At 36.4% G+C, this 20,802-nt stretch overlaps 1 protein-coding gene across 5 annotated transcripts in view; it reads right to left on the minus strand.

Annotated features, from left to right (window-relative positions):
- Positions 1-6,500: 6,500 nt before the first annotated feature.
- GPC5 (glypican 5) overlaps positions 6,501-20,802 on the minus strand; it is a 595,034-nt gene continuing 580,732 nt past the window's right edge. For all 5 annotated transcript variants that reach the window (XM_058045237.1, XM_058045232.1, XM_058045240.1 and 2 more), the window contains one exon: positions 6,501-13,301. In XM_058045237.1, coding sequence (XP_057901220.1) covers positions 13,144-13,301 — 158 coding nt within the window. In that variant the 3' untranslated portion in view covers positions 6,501-13,143. The remainder of the gene's footprint in view (positions 13,302-20,802) is intronic.

Below are 20,802 nucleotides of genomic sequence, written 5' to 3' on the forward strand. Positions count from 1 at the left end.
AGGAGATGCGAATCTCCAGGGGATAGTTCATTTTTCCTGTCATATAAGGTGGTATTAAAATGTGCTACAAATATTTCACAGATGACTAAGAGAATGTTTGGACAAGCTTGGACAAAATAGTTTATTTTTGGAAGAATGAACTTAGGCGAGATGACTCCTATATCTCCTCCAACTAGTTCAATTTATTTTACATTCCCAACAATGTGTTCATTCAAAGATTTAAAAATACAAGTTTTATTAAGGTAGTTTTCTGCGAATAGTATGCTTCCTTTAAGCAAGACAAAAACCAGTCCAAATCACTGTAATTTTGATCTTTGGTGGAAAAGAAATATGAATTTTCCGTTTAGAATTGATTTCTCAAAGTCTTTGTTCAAGAACTCAAATTTTTATTCATTGAATGACTCAAAATTAAGTCTTTTTAACTTCATTATTAGCTAAGCTATTACTCCCTGGTTTTAGAGCAGACTGGCTGTGTGAGTTTGGCTGAGCCTTTTGCCTTGGAGGAAATCCAGTTTAATGGTATCTAGAAAGACTTAGTGTGTTTGATCTAGTGGTTTCTAGGCTTGGGAGCCAGAAACCTTTCACACTGATCCTGTTATTCTAAGTTTTTTTCAAAGAAGTAGAGGATAAAGCTTCTTAAAACTTACTTTTATTTCTCAAAAACCCTTTAGTTGTAGTTGGAAGTTGGGGAGTATTCTGATATTCTAAAACGTTCACTCATTCACAATGCCCCAACATAAATGTAAATTGACATTCAGAGGTAGAGAGAAACCTTAGCATGTTTTCAAAGTTTTAATTAAAACATGAAATATAAAACAGATCAGGAGGTATTGTACAAATCCTGAGTTTGACTAAATACACAGTGTTAAGGATTAAATATAATCTCCACCACAGACAAGCAAGAAATAACTTCAGTTTTTTCATGGGAGGAACCGCCAAGTGCTACATACTTGTGTGTAAAGACTTAATCAGTTCAGTAAAATCCCAGACCCCACACATAACACTTTAGTAACTTCACACATCTTGAAATTAATAGGACTTCATAGAACACATTGCAAGTTATGGGTACAATAATTTTCAATCTATGGAAAAAAAATTGCTACAACATTCTTTGTGGCCTCCTGGATGCTGGATTGGAGTAAATTCATACATGACTCTTTTCATCATTTAAACTTGGGCCATGTGCCTGCATGGCATCAAGGAGTGAAGATAGCTTCTTCTCTTAGAGGTGAAAAGAGGAATTTGTAGGAATTTTTATCTACTCGAGGTTGTCAGCACAAGAAACTAGCTATTGCTTACACTGCACTATGGAATTTCTTTTTCAAGTTGAGTTTTTTAATGAAAAAGGGTATATAAGATCTCACAATGTACTTACTGTGTCATAAAGGGTAGGGCAACGTTAAAAAGGATATTTGAATTTGACAAATTCAATTCCATTCAGAGACTCACTGTTTTGAAGCTTTTTTGAAAAAATGAGATACAGCCTGAAGGGAAGAGAAATAAAGGGCAGAGCTAAGTTTGTTTTTAACCTCACAATCTGAGCGAGTCTTCATGCACATATATCATATAGCAAAGATATAATTTGGTGAAAAGCCAGTGTTGGGCTTTGCTGCAAAGCCATTTCAATACAATGTGCCATAGATCAAAAATCCTCAAGAGCATTTTGTTTAAACCATGTAGCAATGTTTGAGAAATGATAATTACTAACCTTCCTGAAATGAAAATTTAATTTTGCCTTAGCATTTGACAGCTTTATGGGTCTTTTCAACAAACCATTTTTTCTGAAATCTGTCAGACTGACAGTTGTGAGGACTTAAAGAATGCAATTGCATGTCTGAAAATGCTGTTCCCATAGTAGAAGCCACCACAATGGAACTTGAAATAAGAGCATAATGCACAGCAGGAAAGAGTTAATTCCAGGCCTAATGGTGTTAAAGGCAGGCCTAATGGAGTTAAAGGTTTGGTTAGCATCCAGATAAAAATTTCCCACTGTCGCAAGCTGTTGGGAAAGGAAGAAAGTGCTTATGCACATGCCATCTGTAGTTATGGGAATGGCATTTTCACCCCATGGACATCCAGGACCTGGACTGGATAAACAGAGTACTTACAGAAGAATGACTCACGGATCAGCAGAATGCCACTTGTTGTGGTGATATATTTACTTAACCTCTCTCCCACCCCCTTCCTATTTCTTTCTATGTCTCTATCTCACATTTACTGTTAAATAAAATTTGTACAGGTGACTTTGGCATATATTCTTGTTTGCACCTTTAGTTTGTGCAGGGGCGTCTCTTCTATTTGGATCATAACAGCAGTGCAGGAATCCAACAGCTTTTATCTAGACACTGAACAAAAATCCACAGCAGCACTGCAGGCTTCCTGACATTGCCCTGTCAAAGACTTTTCTTCAGCTCCATTCTGACAGAATCAGTGAGTGACTTTGGTGTAGTTCAGCTGCTGCTTGTTCAAACCTCAGCCTCATTGCTGAAACTGCTAATCAGATAGTGTACTAGTCACAGAGTGCCTAAATCTTCAATGTGGTCGAGCAAAAAACTATCAAATACAGCAAATGGTGGTGCTCCTTGTTTGTTTAAATGTACTAAACCTGAAATAGCTCTTAATCACCTTATCAGTTCCTCGGCTCCTGTGACAACATCCCGTTAAAAAGGCTGGCATATTATTATGCCAGAAATAAATTTGTCCTTCTTTTCTAGGGTCTCTGAAAAGATAGAGTCTAGGGTCTCTGATAAGATTTTGGTATCATCTTAATAAATGAAAGTAGAGTGAAAGTGGAAAAGATCACTGTGATGAAGAAGATAGTCTATAGAAACAGAAATGCCAAAAAATAATGCCTGCAGAAATATGTATGATGGTCATATGGAGAGTGTAACCTACATAGCCACTTAGCAATGGATGAAAAGGTGTTATTTTCCTTCTGAGACTGAATTGTGTCTGAGCTACTTGAAATTCCCCAACATTACTTGGCTTATCCTCAAGGGTTTGATACTTATTTAACAATGGGTTTTCTGGACAGTTTTGAGCAATAAATATCCTCTGACAGTCATTGTTGGAGAATCAGAAATTGTAAGTTGGGTGCTGGATCATGGAGCTGGAAAGCAGCTGTGAACTCTTGTGACTGAGCAGTTCCTCTGATCCGTGACATGTAGCTCCCCACTAGCTGAGGCAATCCAAATAATATAATCACTTCCCTAAGCATATCCAGGTCTATATAAAAAACAAGATGTTTAGGTTTGGGGTTTTAATGTTTTTCCCATTTGCCTCATCAGGAGACCTGATGAATAAATTCAGTTCTCTGAATTTAGATGATTCTATTAATTTCTCACCTGAAGTCAATTAAAATTAGAAATTGATGTTAAATAAAGTATCAGTATGGAAGCAAAGGCCGACTTTTGCATGCCAGCAATAGCATCCCATACCTGATGTCATGACAGTAATTTTTTACTCATCATAGTAATTTTCTAAGCAATCATTTTTGAAGTAGACTCTCCAAGCCTAATAACATAGGGATACCCTTTCAATCGGCCACGAACAAACCTACAAAAAAGGGACATCTCTGCAATTCTGTGGTCGAATTAGAAAAAAGTGCTAAAATTGACAATTATACAAAATAGTAGATAAAATTAGCATGCAAAAAGAGCAATAGGGTATAATGCGAGAGAGAAAACAAAATGCTTATGCAGTTGTGGGCATGAACTATACACATCCCAGTTAGTGGTTATACATCTGTGCTTTCATCTGTTTTTCCAGAGAACAGATAGAGTTCATATTTGTGCAGGGATTTAAAAAACATTTAGGGTAACATTGTTTTGCATGTTAATTACTACTTTTGCCCACTGTTGTTTAAGTTTTACTGGGAAAAATAAGAGCAATGGATATTGACAACATTGGATCTTTTTCAGAGACAAATGATGGCCTTTGAAACCAGATGTTTTCATGCACTGATAAGCAATGCTTTTTTGTTAAAGATTGGTACATGGGCTCTTGACTCAAATAGCAATGAAGTATGCTATTGCTTTTGAGATGAAAATGCATAGTTAAATTTTTTTATCACCTTTATTTCCTAAGTGTTCAATCAGTTGTAAGTTGCCTTTTGTTTCTAAAACAGAAAGATTCTCTTCCAAAATAATTTTATGACTTAAAGAAACCATTTGTTAAATAAAAAAAAAACCAAACCCCAAAAAATTGTGCTACTGATCATTGCTTGTTTGCATATAGAGGCAAGTGCATATATATCACACAATTTTACTTTTTTAAATTTCAGGTGAATGCAGTGCTTGGCTTGAGTTTCAATGCTCAGGACTCTGATTCCCCTTAAAAGAGAGCTTCCATTAGCTCCAGAGAAATTACTGGTTCTTCTATGCCAGAGATCTCTGTGTTTTCAGCAGTGATATGAGTGTTTGTCCTTTCCACAGCAATTTAGACCCTAATGTGTTTCTGCAAATTGCTAGGCTGCAAGCTGTGGCAACTTAGGAGCAGACATGATACATTCTAGGGGGACAACAATAGCTTTTAGAGGCAAAAACAAAAAAGCTTCTCCACCATCAGAACTCAGAGACAGTGAGTTTGTTCACAGAGAGTATGAAATCTTACTGTCTTCTCTCTGGACCATGTCAGGATTTTATCTGGGAACAATTGCACCTAAAATGCAGAAACCACTTAGGAGCAAGAATCAGATTTTTCAGGATGTGCATCACAGATTTCTAAGTATTGGAATAATGTCATGTTGGAGGACTTTTTGTTGTTGTTGTTGTTGTTGCTGTTGTTGGTTTTGTTTGGTTTTGGGTTTGGTTTGAGTTCAGTTTCATGATTTTGTTGATCAATCAGTAAATTAATTGCCAATCAGAAAATTTTATCAGTAAATAAACTTCAAGATTTTGCATTACATTAAGATAAAACTGAAGACAAAATCTAATTAGACAAAAGCAAATTTCACTTGCCTATGGTACAGAATGGTTTATTTTCTTTATTATTACATATCTACATTTGAAACAGAACTGATCATTGCTCAGATAAGCAAGTATATTCATGGGTTTATAAACTCTGAAATATGATTTGGAATTCCAGTAGTTTTCCAGAAATGTACAGAGAGTACCTTCCCCTAGCTTTCTCACATTAAAAATAAATTATTCCATAATTATTTTTATTTAGTTTCAAGGTTACTTAGTATCAAGTTGTAAACAGTTTTAGGCCCATGCTGCTGTAGAAGGCTATACAGCAGATACAGATAGTACCTGAGTATCAGGGGATGTAGAGGACCAGTCCTGCTAGAGTATATATTCAAATTCCCTGTTCAGGTAATGAAGAGAGGTAACACTTAAGAAGGTTTTGTTCTAGAAGGAAAAGGTTGGATTGAATCCCAGTGTAAAAGTAAATTTTTTCTCTTGTAAATTCACATATTAATTATTAGATATCCCTGAACAAATCTCTTTTTCACCAGAAGAGACATATGTGACCCTATATTTCTTTCTCAGGATGAGCGGAATCACACTTCCAAGGTGACCCTTTGATCCAGAGGACTCAGTTGATCTGAGGCAGATGTCTCAGACCATCCTGGTATAAATGTGTAGCCTTGGAATATGGCATTGCCATGGCTAAAGTGGCCCTTATGGCTTTGAATGGAGTTGTCAATCCCTCCAGACTGGCACTCCTCAGACTGGCACTCTGAACGTTTCTTTACTTGCCTGCAGCTTTGTTTTGCTCACTTTAGCTTTGACAAGAGGGTTTTCTCCTGACTGACCTGATGACTACGGCAAATTGGGTTTACTTTCATTTATCTTTGCAAGAGACAAAAACAGTTTTATATAGATAGCAGTAACAAGTAGTCATTCCATGCCGAATGAGATATTTATGACTCTAAGGCAATGTTGTAACACAGAGCAATAGAGGCTTACTGCAAGAGCAGAGAATTGCAGACACAGTTTGTGGTGTAGAGGAAGCACAAACATGGGATGCCAAAGGACAGGGAAAAGGATTGCTGCTGGAGACCCCATAGCTATAGACAACAGACCCGTGGTCTCTGAAGAAATGTAGCTCTGGAGCAGGAAAAACCTGGTTTTATATGGATAACAAAGAGAATCAAGAGGTAGTATCTAACATATGTAAATGGAACCATTTATATTAGATTCAGATGTAATCTGGAGCAACAGATGACTGAAGGAAGAGCAAAGGTATAAAAGCATGTTAGCAAACATCATGAAAGAATCAGTCCTGAAGTGAGAAAGAATAAAGCATCAATGTAATATTCCTCCCTTTGAAGGGCCCCAGATGCTGCCCACCCAACATTCCCCCTCTTCTGCAGTCTGAAATTGCCAGTTTTAAGACCCATATAAAGAGTGGAAGGCTGACTATAAAGTTATAAAAAAGATAAAAACTATGTCATTTCCTCTTTCCCATATATTTAGATTACTGAAATGCTGAAATTTATCACCAGATTACATAATTCACACATTTTCCGAAGAGTCACAGAGGTAAGGGTTCACAATATAAATCTTTATTTTCTAAATTAATTTTTTATTTGTTATGGTGTACATATAACCAGGAGAGAGCAGAGAAATACAAATTGCTATTACCTGTAATTTTGTGATGCTTTTCTGAAAACAATCTTATTGCATTAAGTGTATCAATTCAATTTTGCATGTAGACAATACAAAGTTGGTTTACAGTTATATCCATGGAATTCAGTAGCATTGCAAATGTCTAAAAGAAGGAGCTGGGTCATGAACTAATTTCCAGTCTGGTATTGTTCTGAAACTAAAAACAGCATATTTTTTATAGCTTGCTAAAGATATACATGACAAGCAACCTTATGCTTTAGTGTGATGTTGCTTTTTACCTTTGTGAAGGCCTGGCATTCTTTTTTTTTTCTTTTATTTTTTTGGTTTTTTTTAGTTGATAAACTGTGTTTGTTGGTTTTTTGTAATACAGAGGGTGAAATACATGGGTTTCATGAACACCTCTGTCTGCCAAAAAGCAGGGATGTAAACAAACATGAAAAATATTTTTAACAGCCATCACAAAGGTGTTAGCTATACTTATAAATAAGATGAACTGAAAGTAAACAGGAAAGCACATTCTATACAATTCCAATCCCCTAAAGACAGATACAAAAAAGAGAAATGACTCATGGTGAGGCGCACTGATGTATGTATTGAGCAGTACGTTTTTGCCCATGAGCAAAAGAGATCTGTTATACACTTTCAAGTGTGGCATGAGTAAAATCAGACTTTACTATGATTTTTTTAATGGCCCTATCCTGCTTTAGAAACTGAATTATGAATCCTCACACATAACACAGTTATGAAAACAACTTTGCAGTATTTTTAAATGTTATTTAAGTGGGGTTTTTTGCTCCTAGTGTGTCCACCTGCTATAAATATGTGGCTAAAATTCCAGGAGCACTATGGGCACACCATCCATTGTACCAGCAGCATTGTCTTTGAAGATGCAAGGTGAACTAGATCAAGGAGATCCTTTGAGTCAGAAATACCCTGGCCAGTTTCACTGCGTGATCCTGTGAACTCTTGTACCACTCAAACGGGAAAGAGAGTGACATTGAGAGAAGCAGGAAAATCAGAAAATGCTCCAGAGAAAGACCTCCGTGTGACTTACATTCAGGAGACCAAACAATTGACTTGGACTGCCTGACAAACCTGGAGAGACTTGGCTGTGACACCTAAATTAGGCATGCACAGCAGGTGATCCTAGCACGGCCCTCCGCGCTGTGAGGGGTGATGAGATGGCATCGACCGAGTCCTCCCAGCCACAGAAGCTCAGCATGAGCTTCCTCCTCAATGTGAACTGGAAAAGAGCCTCATGGGCTACCTGCTTACTGTCTGCAGCGTTTCACATTAAAAAGTAGTAAAATAAATTGAAGACAAAGTTTTTTAACTGCCTGAAATGCAAATATTTTCTCCCCAAATTTGTTCATGTATGACCAGGAAGAAAGAATTAAGAGTAAAAACTTAATTAATTTTGCTGAGAATTTCAAGAAGAAAATCTGGATTTTTCTAGAGTCACCAGCTTTTTTAGTGTAACATAGTTAAAAATAACTTTTATTTTAATTCCTATTATAATCAGTTGTGACCCAGAGCACATAGAAAAGCACACCATTTTCTAAATAAGATTAATGCTTACACAATTATTTCAGAGAAGAACTGAATATAAAAGAAAATAAATAGAGATGGCTTCAAATACATATTTTAATTCATTATCCTGAGAAGATGACATGGAAATAATAAGGTTAATCTGAAATCTTCAATAGCTTAATATAAACCCTGTTATAATCTCAACAATATCATTATTTTAATAATATACATATAAATATACAGGTACAGAGTAGTAAAGAAGTTATATGCCTATCTATCTACAGAAAGAAATAAAAAGATAACTTTTTACATAGCTGTAATTATGCATCATCTTTTATTATTCATGAAAAGAACCATGATATTTGCTTTCTAAGGAAACAGGTGCTTCTTTTTCTCTTTCACCAGCTACACACAGGAAAGTTTTCACCTTGAAATGTTTATTTAAAGTGCTGAGACATTAGTTATGAGAATAAGTAGTCCAGTCAGTACCTTTTCCCCAGGAGATACAAGTACTTTTAAAAACACAGGTACATCTTCAGAAAATAGAAATGGAAAGACAAGAATTATAGAATCATTTAGCCTGGAAGAAAACCTTGAGATCCTCGAGTTAACCCAGCACTGCCAAGTCTGTCACTAAACCATGTCCCTAAGTGTCACATCTACATGTCTTTTAAATATCTCTGGGGATAGTGATTCCACCACCTCAGTGGGCAGTCCATTCCAATGCGTAGCAACCCTTTCTATGAAGAAATTCCTCCTGATACACAATCTAAACCTCTCTTGGCACAGCTTGAGGCTGTGTCCCCTCATTCTGTTGCTGGTTTCCTGGGAGGAGAGGCCGACCCCCACCTTTGTACAACCTCTTCTCTGGTATTTGTAGTGTGTTAAGGTCTCCTCTGAGCCTCCTTTCCTCAAGACTAAAAAACCCCAGCTCCCTCAGACACTCCAGACCTGCCACCAGCTCCCTTGCACTTTTCCAAGCACAATATGGCACCTCAGTCTTTTTGATTGACCTTGGGCTTCCTGGAAATCCAGTACCAGACAATGATCTGAGGGCTGTACCTGGGGAGGCAGCAGGCTTCCCTAAAAAATGGGTGTGCTACATGTAGGACCTCTCTTAATCTTAGGGTAGAAGAGGAATACCTTAATTTTATCAAATAAAAATATTATGGATTTCTGAGGTGTTGTATTTTTTTAGAATTATTCCTTTCCTGGAATTTTATTGTAAGTAACCAGACTGTTCTCCAAGAAATTTCTCACAATGCTCTCTTGTTTTATGGTTGCTATTTAAAAAAAAAAGTACCAAGGTCAGGTACACAACTCTAATATTGCAATTTTAGTATGATCAGTCTTTGAGTGAGTGTCTGTCTGAGAAATAGCACTTTGAGTAAAGTATTCTGGTTTTAGACCATAACAGTTATAATACATGAAAAGATTATTGAAAAGAAGGCAAAATAAAGCCAAAATCTTATCTGTTCTGGGAAATACAGGGAAAATTCTGACTGTTAAAAATGTCCCAATACAAACAAATGAAAGGAAACAGAGGAAACAAGAGTTACATGTCATTTCTGAGGTCGTCTGAGGAGCTCAGAGGCAGCCCTGCGCAGCCTGTGTGACCTCATGCTGGGAAGAGCTTCTGCATGCCCAGGCAATTGACCCAGATTGACTCACATACATACTGTGATCAGTCCATCATTTTATGTGGATGGAAGTGGTTTTATACTCCATTATCACAATCTCCAGCTTAACATTTTTTTTTTTACTATTTCTCATCTTGACTTCTGTGAAGCATTCTTCATGTTTCTGTACAGTGCTATTCCCCCTTCCATTGTTTTAACATAGCACAGCAACATCAGACCTTTTTGGTCTTGTTTTTTCCCCCCTGCCTTCCAAATGTGGAGTTTTACAAAATTCTGCAGGTTTCTACATTTTCATGCAATGGTACCTCCATTGCAAGGTGGCCTTGGGACAGATTGTCAAAGAGCCTTGGCTCCCTTCTCCTTGCTCTGACTTGTTTTGGTGATTATACAATAGTTCTTTAAGAAACTAGAATATTTCTTCGTAGCATGGTAGATTTAATGAAAAAAAATCTTGATGCAGCCTGGCAGATGTATGACTCTGAGCAATGATGTGGAGTGTGGAGTGATGCCTAGAGGTGGATGGAACAGGAGGGTGAATGAGGTCTCGTGGCAGAGTAGTGAGTGAGAAATCTCCAGACCTGACACTATTATTCATATTGCTACTAGTTTGTTCATTTGTGTCTGGGAAGGATAAACCTAATTTTCCACTCCAACAGGAATCTTTGAAGTTATTCTGTGTAGGTACAGGGTTGAAGGTAATGGGAATAGGCCAAGAAAACCAAAAGAAAGGCCTATTACAGAGTAGTAATTCACATATACCTGAGGAGGTTTTAGGAATTATGACTATCAGTATTTGAAAATGAGGCTTGTGTTTCCTAGATTCTATAGAAAAAACTACTATTCCTGGACCATCTGTCTTTGTAAGATCTTGAACGACACACACAACTTACGAATGGAAACAAAGTGCTTCAGGACATAAATAAAATTCTGAGTAATGAGTAATTGTGGATTTCTTTTCTGCATTTCTGTGTCTCCTTTTCAAAGCCTTATTCCATTTTCACTGAAGTGACTGATACTGGCCACTGTTCAAAAAAAAGTTGCTGAACTGGATTGATTACTAGTGTGAATTGACATTACAAAGGAAAAGAATGAATTCTCATTTTCTTTCCCTGAATTACCAATGTCATAATTTCAAGTAAACAAGACAAGTGAATTTGAAAGATTGATTTGCAAAATCTGCAAAGGAAAAAAGAGGTCAACAAAATGTACACACTGGCACACATGCCTAATAATGATATTTATTTGGGAATGGAATTGTTCATAGAAATGTTCACTTGCTTTTCTACCTTTTATATCAGTTTACTTCTTTATACTGTATGTTTTACTGTGTGTGTTAATGACTAACATATACATTTGGGAATAAAAAGTTTCTTTATATTAGTCTCATATGAGAGTAACATTTTTTGTCTAGAAAGATTTCTAGTTATCATGTGAATACATACAATATGAGCAGGTGGGTTTTTTCCCTCTTGCAAAATACTCTACAGGAGAAATAACTATGAAATATTTTTAAATATTTCCTAGTTTAAATGAAACAAGAATTAGTCATGGCAGAACAATCAAATTTTATAACAGTAATATATAATGTACCATTAGTGCTGCAGCACACTTTTGCTTGCCTCTTCTTATGAAGCATAAGAACTTGAGCTGGGATTGTTGTGATTCAGGTTTGCATTCATGTGCCACCACTCCAACCAGGAATCTTAGCTACCAGTAATATTGTGGAGGTTTGGCGTATGATTCTTGGGCCCACATGTGAATGTCTGAGTTAAGGATGTCTCACCTAGCTGCCAGCTGCCACTCCCCATGGCTCCCAGTTAAAGAAGCCTCTGGAACATCTCAGAAGTCCTGCATCATATATGCCGGTCCCCTGAGGATGTCCTCAGATACTCCAAGAAATCTTAGGTGGCATCAGTCATTTCTTTTCGGGCAACTGAGCTGCTTTTTCAAGTGTCTGTCTTTGTATGAGCTGAAAAATGCACTGGGCTTCACTGACAATGTTGACAAAGGGCTCTGGTCTCTTGCCCAGAGAAAGACCTGAGGCCATTCAGGACAGTAGTGGACACCAGGTGGGGTTTTTTGGGCAGCACAACAGACACTCATTGGTATTTTAGCAATTGAATCCAAGGGCTACAGTTACAGCTTGAGAAGCACATATGTAAATATCTGTATGTTGATATAGATGTTAAGATACCTTAACCTAGCACTGAATCTTAAACCTTGCTGTTACCTCTAGGTAAAATCAGCTATCATATACATATATAGTATCTAACATATAGATTTTTCTGAACTATGAAAAAAATTCCGAATTCAGAGGGACCCGGACAGATGGAAGAATTGGCTTGATAGGCATCTCAGAAAGTTCAAGAAAGGGAAATGACAAATCCTCCTCCTGGGGAGGAATAAACCCATACACCTGTAAAGGTTGGTGCCTGCTGGTTGAAAAGCAGTTTTGCAGAGAGGGTACCTTTTGGTCCTAAGGGATACCAAGCTGAAAAAGAGCTCACACTGTGCCCTTGCAGCAAAGAGAGCCCACTACCTTCTGGGCTGAATCAGGAAAAATATCAGCAGGTCTAAGAAGCTGATCGATCCTTCCCCTCTGTTCTCCACTAGTGGGACACATCCACAGTTTTAAGTTCAGGTCTGATCTCTCAGGGACAATGACAAGAGAGACATGGACACAGTGGATAGATTCCTGCAAAAGAGCATGAAGATTTTTAAGGTATGGGAACAAAACTTGTGCAAGGAGTGGATGAGATATCTGGGTCTGTTTGGCCTGGAGAAGATGCAGAGAGGGATCTTTTGAAAATGTATAAATACCTGATAAAGGGAGAAAAGAAGATGGAGCCAAACTCTTGTCCTTGGTACCATGACAGGGCTTAGTGCGCAAAATGGGCAAGAGGCACAAACTGAAACACAGCAGCTAAAAAATATCTGCTAGGAGTGTTGAAACACTGGTACAGTTAGCCCAGGGAATCAGTAAAGTCTCCCTCCTTGGAGACATTCCGATGTCAACTGAACTTGGTCGAAGGAAACTTGCAAGAAGTGAGTCTACTATGAGCACAGGGTTAGTCTAGATGATCTCCAGAGACCATTTCAAACTTGGTAATACTCTTCTTTTACAAATTGCTTTTAAGAGAAAGATTATCATAGACAACTTATTTTCAACATAAAATATTAAAAAAGAAAACATGACTTTTTATGACTATACAGGTGTTAAAAAAAAACCATATAAAATATTACACAAAACTCTGTTAATATTCAGGGCTAAAATCACTGGCTGATCTTATACAAGATATCATAAATATTGCTATATTCACCAGATCCCTTATTCCAGGCTTGTGAGTAGGGATAAATAGATGACAATGAGATACATATATCAAGCCAGAAATAAGCAGTTACCAAAGAGTCAGAAGCAGTATTACCAAACTAATCAGCATAAATGTCACATAATCGGCCATTGCTGTACATCCTGCTCCAGTTGTGTCTAAAGTGCTGCCATCGTTGGTTTGATGGATTTGCTTTACGTCACTGAGGTTCGTCTTGTCTGGCATCCCTGCTGAGACAAATAAGAAAATTCAGTATGATGCATGCCTTCTCACTACTGGCAACATATTATAGCAAGAAAAAATTTAAATATCCTCAGTGCACAGACTGTCTCAGTTTGGTTTTTAATTCTCATGTTACTGCCAAATTCAAATGCTTTATAATTGCATCTAGAAATAAGCACTATACTATAGGGCTATTCATCGCTGAAAGCATTTCTGAGCTCTGCCAACTCTGAACAAAGTTGTTCTTGTAGAAATACATCTCAACAAACATTTACAGACTGAAGTGAACAGTTTTGCAAGTCCCAGTAGTACCTGAAAGTCCACTGCTCACATCTTTCTTGGATTTGAAGAAAAAGGAAATAATTTAATGTGAAATTTCTTGTATCTGGGTCTCAATATTATTGCAAAATAAAGTATACCTCATGGAAGTTATGCAGAAAAATATAGTTGTTGCTATATAAAACCTCCTTTTTGGCACAATTTAAATAGACTTTACAATCATGTAAAGAAAAAGTTCTAAAGCTACCTTTAAACAGGAACCCTTTTACTGAGTTTCCAGCTGAATATTTGTACTTTTATTTTTTTTCCAGGGTAAATATTTCTCCACCTCAAAACAGTACTCTTATGGAACAAGGATGTAATCACCCGTTATATTTCCTCTGCCTGATTAAACATGGGAAACAGAAGGTCTTAGAGACACACTGAAATTTGGTAGCATTGTCAGCTGCTTGTATCTGCTATGCATGCTTGTAGACTAACTGCCTTATCCCATATAATAACTTGTGGCATGCCACTATCAATCAAAATTAACAAGTCTAAATTCAGTGTTATTACATACAGCAAATATTGACATTGTAATTACACCGAGACTGAAAAAAGCTTCAAATAAAGCAAAGTCAATATTTATGTAATTAGGTCAATACATATATAATTCAGAAGGTAAACTCTACTGCTGGAACAGCAACATTAGAAAGAATCTCAGCTCTACTGAGCTGATATATTGATTTTACAGTCTGAGTTTCTGCATCAGTATTCACTGTTTAGGTGCTTCTTTCCTTTCTGTATCATTAGGAATGATGAATAAACTTGTGAATCTTTTTTTTTTTATTACTCAAAGTAACTATAACAAAGTATAAATATTTTAGTCATGGTGTTATCTTTGTTAAGCTGGTTTAGCAGAAGCTGCAGAGGACAGTCATTCTTAAAAAGAACAATTTTTTTTTTGTGCTTGCGTTAGAAGCATTCTTTTCTCTAAAAGCAGCTTGAAAGCTGCTTTTTGTGAACTTCTGCTCTATGTACTCATATATCCTTTCTGTAGCCTTGAAAAAAAAACATTAAGAGACGAGTCAGTTAAAGTCAAACATGCTGTCTGAAAAAACCTGCTGGATGCTTTCTGAAAGAAAACTGCTAGAATGAATTAATATTCTTGCTGCTGTACTAAGCAGTGTACCCTGATATTTTGTGTGGATTTATCAATTCCATTCTCTTGCTGGAATTTGTGAAAATTAGCTGTATGTGTACAAAGCAAGTGGACACACAAGAAGGAAGAGTGACAGAACAGATGTACAGAAGGAGGGAATACGACTTTTCTTCATCATGTACTTTCAGTAACCAGTGTAGAAAAACATCAGTCAACCAATGCTTCACTGAAGGTATTTTGGGTGGATCATCACTATCAAGGTATATCAAGGGGTTTTCTTCAGGGAAGGTTTTTAAGTAGAAAAAAAGAAAAAAGTTTTCATAATTTTTCAGAGTTTTACTGAGGTCTTCTCACATTTAAAAAGACCAATTTCAGTAAGTGAAAAATTCAACTCTCACCTATGCAGCAAAGCAGTTCAGCAAGTGCTATAGGTGGAACAAAGTCGATTTTTCCTAGATTAACAGATACACTATAAGAGTAATGAAAGATTGGGCCTTATGCAGGACATAAATTATAAAAGCTAAATCATATAAAGATGAAAAATATTCTTCGATCTTGCAGTTGAAGAAATAACCAGCTTCCACTGAATATGTTTTGAATCTGAAGACAATGTGACTAGATAATAATGAATGACAGTCAGGTGTAATTTCTAGTGAAAATTTAATTTACAGTATTTCAAAAATAGGGATTTCTTTTGATGGGAATTTATTTTTTTCTTTCCAGCCTCAAATGAAAACTGCAGACTTTGGACATTCCCATGAAAGCAGTGTTATAAAATAAAGTTCAAACCTATCCATATGTTTTCCTTTGATCCATCAATATGCCATAAATCATTATGTATAATCTCTGATCTTAAATAAATACACTGTTAGAACTGTGGTGTAATCATGCAGCAAACCTGTCACCTATTCAGCCCCATAAGTCTATGCCTCACTTTGACTTTATTGAAATAAGATGTCCAAAAAAAATGTATAGATATCATCTGGTGAAAAAAATCACTGAAAAGAAAAACACTCCTTTAAAAGAGCCTATTTGAACAGAGCCGTGCTATGCTGCTGGGGATTTTTTAGCTCTAATAAGTAAAACTATAGATTTAATTCCTAAACCTAGGCTATCTTTTTTATTTAAATTAGTAAGTTTTGTTGTCCCTTATGAATCAGGATTTAAACATATATGCCACCTTTCAAATATCATAATTTGTAAAAGAAGTGATCCTTCCCTGTAAATGAATTTAATTTTCATGGTTCACAGCATACTTGCAATGAGAGATATCCAATCATTTTTAGCAGAACAGACCAGAAATTAAGCAAACTTGTTTGCTTTTAATCTCCTCACATGTCTGAAGCTGGAATTATGTTACAGAAAAGGCATTTAAGTTTCTCAAGTATCTCAAATTATCTCTGATAAATGCCTAGTTTAGTAATAAAATCATACTAGAACTAATATTTTCACTGGAAACATGGTGAAATTCAGAAGTCTCATCTGAGATTCAGGGGGATTTTTTTTTTCTGATGAATTTATAATTTCAGCAGAGGAGAAGATAAATAGCTTGGGAATCAAAATCCAAATACCATGTTTGCATAAGCCTACATAAAACAAAGCCGACAAGTATCACAGTTGTGTCCCCAGCATCAGCTCTGAAACTGTGTAAATAGCTGCAATTGAAAATATTGTCCTGCTCTGGTTTAGAGAAAATCAGCAAAAGAATTTCCACAAACATTGTGATTAATATTACAGCATCAGAACACAAGTTCAATGTTTGGCAGAGCAAAATTTTATCTGTTTGCTGTGTTGTTTGAACAGTTCAGTTTGTGTCAGAAATGTTAAATAAGTGTGAGCACCTCCCCAAATGCAGCCTAAAGTAACATGATGTTGATGCTGAAGTGATGAGCTTTAGAAGATTTGTAAGGGGCAAATAATTCCACTTATTTCTTGGTATTTTTAGAGTCTACATTTACACCTTGGGTGTAAATGGTTAAACAGCTACCTACAGGCATTTTAGGTATAGGAAAGAGAGGATGTATGCCATTTGGCATACAGCTGCTTGTCCAAAAGTAGCCTGATTTTTATAAAACATTTTAAGGATGTCTTGGACATCTTAGAGCATCTCCAGTGACTTTTGACCCTTCTTGGTAGACAACTGAATCAATGTTAATTACCACAGAGAAATAAGGAAATGCAGAAGAAGATGGTGGAATACTCAGATGTACACATTTGGTCTGAATTTGAAGAGACAAACCCTACACTTAATAACATCACAGGTTCAACACTGAGTGACCAGGGAGTGTTTCCCAATATATCCCCTACCATCAATCTTTATACCTTTGTTGGAAAACTAAAACTAAATATTGAATCATGTAGCAGTGGCAAATAGACTACATTTTAGAAATTTTAGGTAGGAAAATAAATAATAAATAATAAAAAAAGGAGGAATATTGATCAAGTTCATATTTTTTTCTCCTGTAGTAGTATATTTTCACTTTTATGCCTAAACCCTTGCCTTCAATCAATTTTGGTTTCAGCATCTGGTGTTGAAGGGCAGAATCGAGGGCTGCATATTGCCATGAAAGTAGCCAATATCTGATGTGTGCAGACATTTATGAGAAGCCAGTACTTCATGAAAGTGTTTCCTGTTAAAGCACAGAAAATGTCATTGCAGCTACATTTACATAGTTAAATATGTGTCCCAGAAGGAGATCCTTCAGGCAAGGTAATGTTGAGTGGCTCATGCCTGCTGTGCTCAGGGACAGCAATACCTAGAAGAAACTGCTAAACAAACCTCCTGTAGACGGCACAATGCCTTGCATGTCTTTTAAGCCACACACAGTGATCTCCCGGGCTCAGGGATCCAGTTATCATTTTGTTTGTTTGTTTTAGTTCAAAGTGTCCGAAATAAAGATGAGGGCTCTGCTGCAACCCACCAGGTGGTGTTTTTATAACATGAAACTGAAGGAACGCATTACAAACTCTGGGATATGATATCCAGGCAAGGGAAAGTGCTTGAAAATAAAAAGCCTGCTGTTGAGGGACTCTGCAGCGCAGAGAAACCCAAGCCTTCAGCCGTCTGGTTTGTGTTGCCTTTTGGAAGCAGTCCTTGGAATGAATTATCCACAGAACTTGAAGTTTACTTTGGAGTGACCAAGATAATTTTCCTTAATGATCACCATTAGTGTGTGATGCCTTGTGAAGGCTGACCTGGAACAGAGACTAGACAAAGCTAAAGAATAAAGTAGATATTTATTAGGAGCCCTCAATGGATCCACTTTGGGCAGCACAAGAACCCAGCCAGGGCCACACTCAAGATGAAACAAAAAATGGTCACCAAATAGATGACTGGTCAGGGGGTCTTACACTTTTATAAGTTCTGGTCCATTAGCATGATGGAGTTAATTGTCTAATTACAGCTTTAGCCCATGAAGTCCCATCCTTCTTGTTTTTCTGTCTTCATTCTGCCATTGTTTATGCTCTTGGGCTGAGATTTGGATCATTTGTCCTTGGTCCCCAGCTAGAGGAGGAATTGTTCTGTCTGCCTACTCCATGAAGAGAGCTTACTATCTCCTAAAATGAAGCTCAGAACTACACACTAAAGTACAGAATGTGAAAAACATAAAAGCTAAAACCTGAGACATCAAGTGAACAAACATCCATGCAATGTGGGTAAACAGAGGTGAAACCAGGAGACAACTCACAAGCCAAGCTACTTGACAATTTAGACACAGACAATGAAATCACTTAAATTTGGAGTCATGCTTAGTATCATAGGAAGGTTTTATAATGTAATATAAAACCTAGCAGCAAATTTTCAATGTCTTCGTAGGTCTCACCTCTGCAATTGGCCAGTCATTTATTTCAGTGAAAAGCAGTCATTGTTGAGTTTTGATTGCTGCTCCTAAGTAGACCATGCAACCTGTACCAACATCCAAGGAGAACTCTGAGTACCAAAAAGCTAAACCTGAGCTGTATGCCACAAAGTGATGCGGAACAGAGAGATCATGTTCACCTAGAAACCAACTAAACTGCATAAATACTCAAGAAATTTTCTGTAATATTTATTTGGAGGAAATAATTTTATCTAAAATCCTCCTTTTGTAACTTTGTAAATCCTAACAATCATTGTAATAATACACAAACCAACATAAATAGCAATTTTAACTGTAGAGGGAATATCAAGATGGAAGTAATCTCACATACAAACAAAGGAATAGTATTACTGTTATTGTTAGAAACCAATTAAGAAACCTGCCTAATGGTATTAGCTAAGAAAATTCTGCACAGTTAACAATATATTAGGAAATTAATCCAACATATCATGTTTAACTGTGCATATTTCATGAAACCTGTATACGCAAGAAATGGAGTGTAACCAATGATCTTACCATGAGTAAGTAATTTTAACTAAAAGAGCAGCAGACACTAAGTCTCTAGTCCAGTATTTGAAAGTTTTCTTTCAAAGTTGACAGTGGCATTTGTTTCATATTATACATTAATGAGCTCAGTATTTCCATTGAGAAAACAAAGCTTTTATGAGTTAATGTAACACAAACAAATGGTGTCATAGACCAAAACATTTCCATTTGTTTCACATTCTTAAGAATAAAAAAGTGATAACATCATTTGTTGAAATAGCTAACATGTACTTTTTTAACTTGTAGGTCAGTTTTAGCATAAATAACATATATGGTAAAACTATATTGCTAAAATAGCAAGTCTTAGGTGCCTAAAAGACTTGGGTTTATTTTCCAGACAGAGACCAAAAATAACTATGTCTGAAGTAGAGAGACCCACAGTAACCTTCATTAGATCTATTCCTATTGCTTTCTTGGGCCATAGTTTCTAAATCCATGGTCATTACAAGACATGTTCATTATAACTTCAAGGCTCTAGGGTGCTAGAATCAGCATTGCCAATAATGCCTGTTTTAAATGAAGAAATCCATCTTTTCAATCCTTTTCACTATTGAAGGAGTTTTAACCTTTATCATTAACCTATGCAAAGGCTTTGTAATCAATACAAACTTAAAATAAGGCCAGAGTTCCATAAATCAGTCTGTGTAAAAGTAAGCAAATTCTTCATTCTCTGAATTTTCTTCTTATTAGTACTAATTTCCTTCCTATGAGTCAGATATCCAGATGTCCTATATAAATTACTGTCCTTTGAAACAGTTTACCCATTATTCTTTGATTTTTTTTTTCATTTTTTCTGCAGGAGATTTGTAATCAGCAACTCTGGATTATATAAAACTAATCATATAGAAGAAGGAGATGAATTTGAACTGAAACTCCTGAAATTAAGGTGTGAACTAGGTTTGAGGAAGAATGTTACCAGTTAGGGTCATTAAAAAAATGTAATATTTTTCAATTTAGCTCTTTTAATCATTCAGATTCCCCTGATTTATGGCCCAATTTCACAGCAGCAGTTCATTATTCTACTGTTTGTCTTGTTGCTATTTCTAAAATTAAAGTAGCAAAAAAAAAAAAAATCACTATTTTCTGGAAAATAAATCTGAACTAAACCAATTTCCAGTATCAAGATGTTCAACTAACTTGATAGTTTTTTTCTGATCAGTCTACCTAGAATTCCAGTCATTCCAGTCACTCCACTCTCTGTTAAAAAAACATCAACTGTAGATTAACTTGATCCCCAAAATACTGACACATTAAGTAGTTCTTAAGTTTTTCCTGAAAAGCAGATTTAATAGTTTTCTAGAACTTAAGTTTTCTTAGAAAACTTCCTAAGTTTTCTAGAACTTAGAACTATTTAAGGGAGAAGTTTTTACAGTTGTTTCCTTATCATGCCTGCAGATGGGAGATACTAAACTCAGCTGTTGCCATGCAGTGGCACATTTAACACCCCCCTTGTGAACCTGTTCCCAAAGGTGAGTGGTCAGATCTGTGATTTTTCTTGATGAGTTGGTTTTACTGCCTCTTGAGCTCACTTTTAGAACCACCCCACAGTGGGATCTAGTGTGTGTTGGGAAGAGGAAGAAGAACCATGCTGTTATAATTTGGAAAAGAACTTAAGCTCTCAGCTAATCATAACATTGTCGCGCACCCAGAAGCAGACTAAGAAAATGTAAAATCTGCTGT

The sequence above is a fragment of the Melospiza georgiana genome, chromosome 2 (assembly GCF_028018845.1).
Source record: "Melospiza georgiana isolate bMelGeo1 chromosome 2, bMelGeo1.pri, whole genome shotgun sequence".
NCBI classification, from domain to species: domain Eukaryota; kingdom Metazoa; phylum Chordata; class Aves; order Passeriformes; family Passerellidae; genus Melospiza; species Melospiza georgiana.